The 11,820-nt window shown below is 44.0% G+C and overlaps 1 protein-coding gene across 1 annotated transcript in view; it reads right to left on the bottom strand.

The window, feature by feature from the left end:
• Positions 1-1,786: 1,786 nt before the first annotated feature.
• The window catches only part of RBM34 (RNA binding motif protein 34), a 24,466-nt gene continuing 14,432 nt past the window's right edge, over positions 1,787-11,820 (bottom strand). Inside the window, exons 7-11 of the mRNA XM_032242309.1 lie at positions 8,144-8,227; positions 7,606-7,669; positions 5,784-5,823; positions 5,402-5,520; positions 1,787-2,129 (exon numbers count right to left, since the gene is read on the bottom strand). Coding sequence (XP_032098200.1) covers positions 1,845-2,129; positions 5,402-5,520; positions 5,784-5,823; positions 7,606-7,669; positions 8,144-8,227 — 592 coding nt within the window. The 3' untranslated portion in view covers positions 1,787-1,844. The remainder of the gene's footprint in view (positions 2,130-5,401; positions 5,521-5,783; positions 5,824-7,605; positions 7,670-8,143; positions 8,228-11,820) is intronic.

The raw sequence follows: 11,820 nt of genomic DNA, 5'->3' as shown, positions 1-11,820 counted from the left end.
TATGCTCCACTCTATGAAGTAGCCCGTCTTTCACTTTTGTTTTTTTATTTTTTATTTTTTTTATTTTTATTTTTTTGAGATGGAGTTTCACTCATGTTACCCAGGCTGGAGTGCAATGGCGCGATCTCGGCTCACCGCAACCTCCGCCTCCTGGGTTCAGGCAATTCTCCTGCCTCAGCCTCCTGAGTAGCTGGGATTACAGGCACGCACCACCATGCCCAGCTAATTTTTTGTATTTTTAGTAGAGACGGGGTTTCACCGTGTTGACCAGGATGGTCTCGATCTCTTGACCTCGTGATCCACCCGCCTCGGCCTCCCAAAGTGCTACAGGCTTGAGCCACCGCGCCTGGCCATCACTTTTGTTTTTTTAGACGGAGTCTTGCTCTGTCACCCAGGCTGGAGTGCAGTGGTGCTATCTCAGCTCACCGTAACCTCTGCCTCCCAAGTTCAAGCGATTCTCCTGCCTCAGCCTCCTGAGTGGCTGGCATTACAGTCACGCACCACCACACCCTGCTGATTTTTGTATTTTTTAGTAGAGACGGGGTTTCACCATATTGATCAGGTTGGACTCAAACTCATGACCTCATGATCTGCCCGCCTCGGCCTTCCAAAGTGCTGGGATTACAGGCGTGAGCCACCACACCAGGCCTTTTTTGTTTGAGACGGAGCCTTACTCTGTCACCCAGGCTAGAGTGCAGTGGCACAATCTCAGCTCACTACGACCTCTGTCTCCTGGGTTCAAACGATTCCCCTGCATCAGCCTCCCCAGTAGCTGGGATTACAGGTTCGTGCCACCACACCTGGCTAATTCTTGTATTTTTAGTGGAGGCAGGGTTTGACCATATTGGCCAGGCTGGTCTTGAACTCTTGACCTCTGGTGATCTACCTGCCTCAGCCTCCCAAAGTGTTGGGATTACAGATGTGAGCCACCATGCCCAGCCTTCTTTACTTTTTTAAAATGAACTTGTTTTCACTTTACTCTGTGGACTGGCCCCAAATTCTTTTTTAGGCAAGAATTGCCTAAAAACCTGATGGAGCTACCCCTCAGGGAGTGCCAGTCTGTTGAGGTCTGGATCCAGACCCTTTTCTAGTAACAGCAGGTTGTGTAATAAAGGATTTGGCTGGCCTTTGTCCCCAGTTCCTGAGAGCTCTAACCCATTAGAATTGACTGGTTCTTCATTCCTATAATACTGGCGCACTGGGAGGATCGCTTGAGTCCAACAATTTGAGACCAGCCTGGGCAACAAAGTGAGATACTGAAGCGACGTCATTTGGGAAATACCCAAGGTTCGTTTCCTCATGCCAAGGAAATCAAGAACACAGGCACATGTGGAGTAAGGTTAAGAGCAGAGGTTTAATAGGCACAAGAAAGAAAAGGGAGACCCAGATGTGGTGGCTCATGCCTGCAGTCCCAGCACCTTGGGGGGCCAAGGCAGGTGGATCACCTTAAGTTAGGAGTTCCGGACCAGCCTGGCCAACGTGGTAAAACCCCGTCTCTACTAAAAATGCAAAAAATTAGCTGGGCATGGTGGCAGGTGCCTGTAATCCCTGCTACTCAGCAGGCTGAGGCAGGAGAAGCGCTTGAACCTGGGAGGTGGAGGTTGCCGTGACCTGAGATCGCACCACTGCACTCCAGCCTGGGCAACAAGAGCACAACTCTGTCTCAAAAAAAAGACAAACCCTTCAAAGGTAAAGGTAGTATTACAATGTGAATAAACTGAGAATGCGGAAGTCTCCACATTTCATATATACCATCCGTAAAAAATTATACAACTCAACACATGACTAGGAGATAATAGCATTTTTATTAGCAACTCAGCAGGAAAAGAAAAAGCAGCTCCTGGTTATTTCTGTTTCCTCTGTTTCTTAGTGCATCTACTTTTCTTCTGTCCTTTCTTCTTCTTTTTAATGAGAACAGCTTTCTCTCCAATAAATAAGCTTTTAGAATGTCCTTCTGCATTTTTAGAAGTAAAATTAAGTCCCTGCTTAGGTTTACCGATATTCTTTAATCGTGGATTTGGATTTTGTTGTTTTAACTTTTCTTTATTAACAGAACGCATGACTCTGAGTTTTCTTCCCATTAGTTCAGAATTATTTAATTTCAGAGCAAGATGAACAGAATCTGTATTCTGCAAATAAAAAGAAAACGCAATACATTAATTTCTACCAGAAACCCATCTGCAAAGAAACCAGTGAAGTGTGACTTTAACTGATGAGAACGACTTTCAAGTTTGCACAGATAATTCCCATCCAATCCCAGGTGTATCAGCTGCCATGCTCCAAGTCTCCCACCACGCTCCTCACCAGTTTCCCCACGAAGCACTCAAGCTGCCTGTGAAATGTTCAGCTAAGTCACAATGCTATAAGCTTCATTTTCTCATTGTAAAATGAGGTTCTAAACTAGATTAGTCACATACAATATTTTAAACCAATAAATCTCCTTCTCACAGCTATCTTTCCGTCAAAGCCCCACTGCATTAGGTGACCAGAGGGCAGGGAACTCTTCATTACAGGAACTGAGATGTTGGACTAGATACGCTCTAGGGTTCCATTTAGATCCCCAATTCTGTTATACTTCTATTTGTTTTTTTCCAGAGGATATTCCAAGTAATATACTTCTATTATAATATACAGCCATTGACGCTCACAACCCTGAATATCCATGAGACGTTTGTTAAAGGGCTTCACAAGCTTATCAGGTAATAGAAGACGGAGCAGAGAAGCAGTAAGATTACTACAAGATAGTAACGATGGCAACAAAAGCTGCGACAATCTTTCTAAAAAAAGCTACCAGGCAATTCTCACCATTTCTCAAGTTTTCAAAATGGTAACACATATTAATCTAGTAATATTCTACTGGGGATCGATCTTAAAGAAGTAATCTAAAATTTAAGCAAACTCTGGGGAGAAAAACATAACCAGGCCAAGCAGGGTGGCTCACACCTATAACCCTAGCACTTTGGGAGGCCAAGGTGGATAGACTGCTTGTGCTCACTCAGAGTTCAAGACCAGACTGAGAAACATGGTGAAATCCTGTCTCTACAAAAAAATACAAAAATTAGCCAGGCATGGTGGCACACACCTGTAGTCCTAGCTACTCAGGAAACTGAGATGGGAGGATTGCTAGAGCCTGGGAGGCAGAGGCTGCAGTGAGCCGAGATCGTGCCACAGCACTCCGGCCTTGGCAACAGAGTGAGACTGTTTCAAAAACAAAAAAACATGTAACCACTGCAATTTCATTATTACAGGGAAAAACAGCGAATCCTACCATGGTCCAACATGAGAGAAATGACAGCATAGATTCTGTTACATCACTCAATGGAACATGCTTACAGAATAGAAAATAACATATAATAAGATGTACACACAATTTGATATTCACAGAAGTTCAACTGTAAAAATGGCAGCACAAGGAAAAACTGAAAGGAAATGTACTAATGGGTTGTTACTGAGGGAAGAAAAATTTATGCCATCCCAAAGTATGTATAGTCAGGTCCCCAAACCCATGAGTTCAGTATCAAACGATTCAACCAATCGCAAGTGGAAAATACTTGAAAACAAATAATATGACAATTAAAAAATATTTATTTTTTATATATATATAACAATATATATTTGTGTAAATATGCCACTTTATGTAAGGGACTTGAGCATCTGCAGATATATACATCGTTTGCTATGTGACAGGGATCCTAGGACCAATATGCCGTGGATACCAAGGGATGACAACAGGTTCTTTCTTGTTTGTTTTGAGATAGGGTCTCACTCTGTCACTTTGGCTGGAGTGCAGTGGTGCAATCTTAAGCAATCGTCCAGCCTCAACCTCCTGAGTAGATAGGACCACAGGTGCCGGCCACTGTGACCAATTATTTATTTATTGACAGGGTCTCGCTCTGCTATCCAGGTTGGATGGCTCACTGCAGCCTCGACCTCCCAAGGATCAGGTGATCCTTCTGCCTCAGCCCTGCAAGGAACTGGGACTACAGGCATGCATCACCATGCCCGGCTGATTTTTGTATTTTTTTTTTTTTTGTACAGGCGGGATTTCGCCACATTGCCCAGACTAGTCCTGAACTCCTGGACTCAAGTGATCTAACTGCCTTGGCCTCCCAAAGTGCTGGGATTATAGGCATGAGCCACTGACCCAGCCTTACTTATATATATTTTCTGTAGAGATGGTGTCTACCTATGTTGCTCATGCTGGTCTTAAAGTCCCCACCTTAATCAATCCTCTTGTTTCAGCCCCCACAACGTGCTGGGATTACAGTCACGAGTCAACATGCCCGACCTGTATATTCTTTTACTACTTAATATTGTCAGGCATGAAATGCTGGTTAAAAATTAATGAACTAGGGAGCCGCGGTGGCTCAAGCCAGTTGTCCTGGTGCACAAGGAGGTGAGGTCAGGCGTTCAAGGCCAGTATGGGCAATGTATAAACCTCTCATCCATTAAAAAAAAAAATTAGGGGCCGGGCGCGGTGGCTCAAGCCTGTAATCCCAGCACTTTGGGAGGCCGAGGCGGGTGGATCACGAGGTCAAGAGATCGAGACCATCCTGGTCAACATGGTGAAACCCCGTCTCTACTAAAAATACAAAAAATTAGCTGGGCATGGTGGCACATGCCTGTAATCCCAGCTACTCAGGAGGCTGAGGCAGGAGAATTGCCTGAACCCAGGAGGCGGAGGTTGCGGTGAGCCGAGATCGCGCCATTGCACTCCAGCCTGGGTAACAAGAGCGAAACTCCGTCTCAAAAAAAAAAAAAAAAAAAAAAAAAATTAATGAACTAAATATTACTAATTTTGTACAAAGAATAAAACTTTCTTATACCTGAATGACAATTATTTACTCTATTGTAGAGAAGGTGGACGAGATTTAATGATTTTAGTCCTTCTAATATCTAATATCTGAAACATTTAACTAGTATAAAGAACTAGGACATCTTTTAGACAGGTGCAGTTATAGCAATATATTATGGCAGGTTATAAATTCAGTTTTCATTTTGTTTTGAGACGAAGTCTTGCTCTGTGGCCCAGGCTGGAGTACAGAGTTGCAATCTCAGCTCACTGCAACCTCCACCCCTAGGTTCAAGTGATTCTCCTGACTCAGCCTCCTGAGTAGCTGCGATTATAGGCGCCTGCCACCACACCCCAATAACTTTTGTATCTTTAGTAGAGACGAGGTTTTACCATGTGGGCCAGGCTGCTCTCAAACTCCTGAGCTCAAGAGATTCACCTGTCTCAGCCTCCCAAGGTGCTGAGATTACAGGCGTGAGTCACTGCACCCAGCTCAGTTTTCTTAAGATGGAATTTGAGAATGGGAAGTGAAAGTTATGTCTCGATGACACACAACAGTGTCAATGCCTCCAGGGCACTTCAAAGGACAGTGACAATAATCTCCCATACCTCAAAGAGCACATAGCCAAACCCTTTGCCAATGCCTGTAACTTGGTCTCTCACAATCCTCACAGCCATGATACTTCCACAGTCCAGGAAGTGCTTCTCAACGGCAGATTCTTCAACTTCTGAAAACAAATTCAACCAAAATCGAAGTTAAGAGTTGGGAGCTCCTCGGAAAAATGGAGATGTTTAATAATACAGCTAGTTAAGCATGGTCCCATGAAAATAAGTCATTATGCTGCATACTTTTTAGTACATGTGCTGCCATGGCAAGCACACTGCATGCTTTAAAATTAGTCTTACATCAAAACATTACGTTACTACTCAGTTCTTATTTCCTTGTTATTTATTTAGTAACATTAACTGTACTTTGTTTAAATAAACTTACTGTAAGGGAGATTCCCTACAAAAACGGATCTCTTGTCTCTCTGAAACACAAAGACAGTTAATAAAAATCACTCATTAGACCAGAAAATGGAAGACATCAAAATCTTCCCTGTCCCTCCTTCCCCCCATATCAGACAGGTCACCCATTCTAATTTAACCACACAACTGTTCTTTGATTCTGTTTCTTCTGCCTTCCCTGCTGGACTGTGTGTGGGTACCCGAGGAGGGAGTGGCTTTTTGTTCACGGCTGGCACTGACACACGGTAGTGCTCGGGAAGAGCTTGCTATATTGGAGGCATGCAAACTTTTTGTAAAGGGCCAGACAGCAAATATTATGGGCTTTGCAAGCCATGTAGAATCTGTTACAACTACTCAACTCTGCCATTATACCTTGAGAACAGCCCATAGATAATACACAAACAAATGGGGGTGGCTGTGTCAAAAGAAAACTTTATTAACAAAAAAAGGCCGCAGGTAGACTTGGCTCTCAACTACAGTTTGTTGACCCTGTACTAGGTCTCCAAGTCGAGCCAGGGCTTTCATCCAGGTCACTGTCATTTCTCCACTAAGTTGCTCTGATATTGACAGAAATGTACTCTTATGTTTCTGTGGGTGAACCATTATAACTGTCCTTCATTCATTTCTAGGCACCTCTACCAGATCCAAATCTGGTCATGTCATTCTGAGTTTAGGAGCGAGGTAGACGAGGTCTTCATGATTTGGCCTCTATTTGTCCAACAGCAACTCTTACGCCTTCCACCCACCTAATAACCATATCAAACTCTTGCCATACCCTGAGCAAATTAGTTTCTATCTTTACCATTTATACTGTTTATTTCTGCCCAGACATAGCCTGCAACCTTTACAACATTTTTGGTCTACATAAGCCTCCTCCTCTTTTTTTCTTCCCCCCACTTCTCCACAGATTAAGTTCTATCTCCTCATCTTTCAAGACTTTTATGACATTTACTCCCCTGGAAACCTTCCTTGTCCCTTCTTGTTGGCACATCCCCAAGTCAAGCAACCCAACCCTGAGCTGACAAATCATCCTGTGCATTAATAACAGTACTTATACAACAGTGACATGACCCATCGTGCTGACACTTTCTACTATATACTGTCAGCTCCTAGGAAGTTGAGACTATGTTTTAGAACTGTATCTCAGACAGAGTATGTATTAAAAACTGTCTAATCAATCATTGAACTTTCGAGACCTCAGTCTACAAACTAAAGTGTTACACCAGATGATGTCTAATGTATCTTTTGACCTGATTATAATTATTTGAGCTGATGGTGGGACAGGGGACATACTTCAAATGGAAGAGGACTATGTTTTCGTTTCTTTTGAAGAAACAGGGTCTCCCTCTGTTTGCCAGGCTGGAATGCAGTGGCACCATCACAGCTCACTGCAGCCTCAAACTCCCAGGCTCAGGTGATCCTCCAACCTCAGCCTTATGAGTAGCTGGGACTATTGGCGTGCACCACACACTTGCCTAGTTTTTTTTTTGTAAAGGTGGTGTCTTCCTACATTGCCCAGGCTGTTCTTGAACTCCTGGCTCCAGTGATCCTCCCACCATGGGCTCCCAAAATGTTAGGGTTACAGATATGAACCACTGTGCCCAGCTAGGACTATGTTTTTGAAGCTAATGTTGACCTCAGTTCTTGTGCCTCTCTTGCCATCAACTCTAGCCACAGAGGACATAGGCTGTTTCCTTCTGAGCTTCCCTCACACTGCTGATTCCAGCCCCTTTGAAGAAAAGCCTAGAAGGAAAGATTTCTCTCTACAAAGCTCTCATTCTTTAAACAAATCAAGTACTACTTACAGATGAGGTCTCAGATGCGAGATCAACTCTAATACGAAATCCATCTGCAATTTGGGCCCCATTTCTATATTATAAATAAAAAGGGAAAATGGTTGTTAAAAATGAGCACTCAATTATTAAAACATCTATGCTAAAGTGAAACCAAAGAATAAAAAAAGTACTCAGGCCAGGACTGGTGGCTCACACCTGTAATTCCAGCACTTTGGGAGGCCAAGGCAGGCGGATCATAAGGTCAGGAGTTCGAGACCAGCCTGGCCAATATGGTGAAACCCCATCTCTACTAAAAACACAAAAATTAGCCAGGCGTGGTGGTGCGTGCATGCCTGTAATCCCAGCTACTTGGGAGGGTGAAGCAGGAGAATCGCTTGAACCTGGGAGGCGGAGGCTGCAGTGAGCCAAGATCACACCACTGCACTCCAGCCTGGGCAACAGATCGAGTCTCCATCTCAAAACAAAAAAACAAAAAAACAAAAAACCTCATACATTCATACATACTTATAGGACAATTATTCTGTTCAAACCTCAGGGATAAAATTACCTTTTCAATGCTTGTGCGGCAGCACTCTCATCCTTAAACACAACATAGGCATTAATATTTTTCTGATCAGGATGAATTTTACGTCTACATCAAAAAAAAAAAAAAAAGAGAGAGACAAGGTAAAGTTTGTCAGCCTCAAAGTTACTAAAAAAATCCAGCTTCTTTTCAACTTTTAACACACATGACAAGAATTCCTGGGTGGAAATTTCAACTCTTTGAATAAATATTTAGTAATAACTCAAAAATAACACACAACTTATGAAGATATTGGTGGAGACACAAGCCACACTTTCTTAGGAGTCATAACCATGAAAAAAACAGATGGACCATGTATGTGAATCCCTGAGAACCACACAATGACTAAAAACATCTTAACTGCAGCTCCGTATATAACACACAAATCAACAGTTGTGAAAGACATGAGTTTTCCTCTTTACTGTAAAATAAAACACCCATATAGAAGAATGCACAAACCACGTATAGCTGAGTGAATTAACAAGAGCTCAACGTGCCTTGCAACGCACTCAGAAGCCTCTCTGAGGCCCTTTCCAGCTGCAGCTCCTCCTTCCCTCCAAAGGCAACCACCATTCCCATTTTTATAGGAACCACTTCCCTGCACATCTTTGTGGTTTTATTAGCCAAGTGTCTTAGATATCATACTTTGGTCTTGTCTATTCTTTTGACTTAACATGTCTTTTGAATCTTGTTTAATTTACAGAATTTTCCCTGCATCTCTTTATCTCACTGTTTGGCCCGCAGAATTCTCCACAGCCTGGATTTTGCGAGTGCAAGCTTATCAAGTAGTTCAACACAAACCTTTGTCCCCTGTATTTCTTGTAAACTCACAGCTGCATCCAAAGGTTGGATCAGACAGAGTTGACCCCTTTGTCAGGACTGTCAGTAGGTGTTCTGTTCTTTCAAGGGAGACATGTTATGACTGGTTTTTACTCTTTTGTGAATGGCTGCAGCTGGTGATACTCAACGCCTAAACTCATTAATTCCCAAAATGGTGATAGAATTTGGATGTGATAAGTTAGCGAAAAGGACCTAGTAATAAACACAGATCTTCCCTGAAGACATCTACCTACTGTTACGAAGTAAGAAAAATGCTACTGTACAACTGAGTATCATCAAGGGACCTGGAAAATAGTGACTGACATGACTCATGGCATTCTGTAAGGAAACACTATACTAACACATTTGTATTGATTAAACCAGCTGTCATTTATTGAATGCCTAATATATACCAGACACTCAGCTAGACATTTTATGTATTTCATTTAATCTCTCATCTCCAACATGAGTGTTTTTTCTGAGTTTATGAATCCAGAAGCTGAGACTGAAAGAGGTACATGACGGTGATGAAACGGCAGCAAGTGGCTGGCCAAGGACTGAAACCAAGTCTAGCTGACTCTAGAGCCCTGCTCTTTCACACAACACGCAGCTGCTGACAACATCCAAATCCAACACATCCTAGTGTATCCCCAGGAACACGTGTTGGAGTTCCGCTTCCACCTAGAATGTAGGAAGCCAGAAAGTGCATCACTCCCGCCCTTACCAGTAAGAAGAAACCACATAACCCACAGCATCATAACTTTTGTCACGGCTATCAGAGAGCTGAAGTCTCGGGGAAACCCAGCAGCCTGGAAGCTAAGGACAGGCCCGCTCCCTACAAGGAGAGACAGAGGAAGGACTGGCTCTACTAGCTCTACGGTGGCCAAGCACAGGGGCAAAATGCTGGGCACCAGACAAGCAGGAAAGATTCAAGCCATGATCTCACTAAAACCCCAGAGCTGGGCCTGAAACAGAAGCCCTGGAGGTCGCTGATGCAGCAGTGTGCACCCAGCCCTAGGATCTGCCCCACTGGCCTCCACTTAGTGGGAAAGACTGAGATCGCAGCCATGGGTGCTGCAGGCCTGGAGAAGGGAATGGACAAAACATGGAAAAGGCACAAAGCCCCACCTGGAGTCTTCTCTCGATTGAGGAGAAGGCTAAGCTGCTAGGGGAAGAATTGCAAACCCTGTCACTCCAGGGCACAGAGAAGACCCCTACAGCTGGAGGAAGGGAGGAGTCCAGCTACTGGGGGAGAGGTGGGAAACATCCTCTCCACAATCTCCACCAAAGGTACAAGGCATTTGTCACAGCTTGGCTGCCCCAGGAAAGAGGCACTGATCAGGTGCACTCCTGAGACACAGAAACACTAAGACAGGACAGCAGAGACCCTGCTGCACCCACTCCCACCAGACTATCAAGCCAACTGACAAACAACAGCACCCCCTCCCCCCCTTTTTTTTTGAGACAAGAGTTTCACTCTTGTAGCCCAGGCTGGAGTGCAGTGGCATGATCTCAGCTCACTACAGCCTCCACCTCCCAGGTCCAAGCGATTCTCCTGCCTCAGCCTCCCGAGTAGCTGGGACTACAGGTGTGCGCCACCACACCCAGCTAATTTTTGTATTTTTAGTAGTGACAGGTTTTTTACCACATTGGCCAGGCTGGTCTGGAAGTCCTTACCACCTTAGCCTCCCAAAGTGCTGGGATAACAGGTGTGAGCCACCTGGCCAACAACAGCACTCTGTAAATGAGATCTTCAAGAAAACTTAAAACTTTCAATCTTTAAGACACACCTTGGGCCATGCCCGGTGGTTCACACCTGTAATCCTAGCACTCTGGGAGGCTGAGGTGAGCAGATCATCTGAGGTTAGGAGTTTGAAACCAGCCTGGCCAACATGGTGAAACCTCATCTCCACTAAAAATACAAAAATTAGCCAGGCATGGAGCCAGGTGCTTATAGTCCCAGCCACTTGGGAGGCTGAGGCAGGAGAATTGCTTGAACACAGGAGGCAGAGGTTGCAGTGAACTGGAATTGCGCCACTGCACTCCAGCCTGGGTAAAAAGAAAGAAACTCCGTCTCAAAAAAAAAAAAAAAAAAAGTCAGCCACAAATGGGAGCAAAGTATCTGAAACACACATGGCAGGAAAAAGTATTATATCTATAATATATAAAGAACTCCTTACAATTGTATAAAAATAATTTAAAAGTCAGTCACTAAAAAAATGGGCAAAATTTTTGCACCAACATTTCACCAAAGAATAGATAGAAACAGTAAGCGCATAAGATGCTTAACACCTTTAGTCACTGTGGTTGACAAACTTCTAGAATGGCTAAAATTAAATGACAATGCCAAGTGCTGGTGAGGAACTGACATTCTTATCTATAGTTGGTAGAAATGTAAAATGGTACAAGTACTTTGGAAAACGTTTTGCAGCTTCCTAGAAAGTTAAAATATACCATAAAATCCGGCAATCCGACCAGGCAGCTTCTCAAGAGAAATGATCTGCACCCAAGTATTTTTAGCATTTTTATGCATAGTAGCCGAAGGCTGAAATAACCTGAATGTTCAAAAACTAGTGAATGGCCGGGCGCGGTGGCTCAAGCCTGTAATCCCAGCACTTTGGGAGGCCGAGGCGGGTGGATCACGAGGTCAAGAGATCGAGACCATCCTGGTCAACATGGTGAAACCCCGTCTCTACTAAAAATACAAAAAAATTAGCTGGGCATGGTGGTGCGTGCCTGTAATCCCAGCTACTCAGGAGGCTGAGGCAGGAGAATTGCCTGAACCCAGGAGGCGGAGGTTGCGGTGAGCCGAGATCGTGCCATTGCACTCCAGCCTGGGTAAC

Source organism: Sapajus apella, unplaced genomic scaffold (genome assembly GCF_009761245.1).
Source record: "Sapajus apella isolate SASKATOON/1434 unplaced genomic scaffold, GSC_monkey_1.0 scaffold49, whole genome shotgun sequence".
Taxonomy (NCBI): Eukaryota; Metazoa; Chordata; class Mammalia; order Primates; family Cebidae; genus Sapajus; species Sapajus apella.
This window is presented reverse-complemented; position numbering and strand designations above follow the sequence as displayed.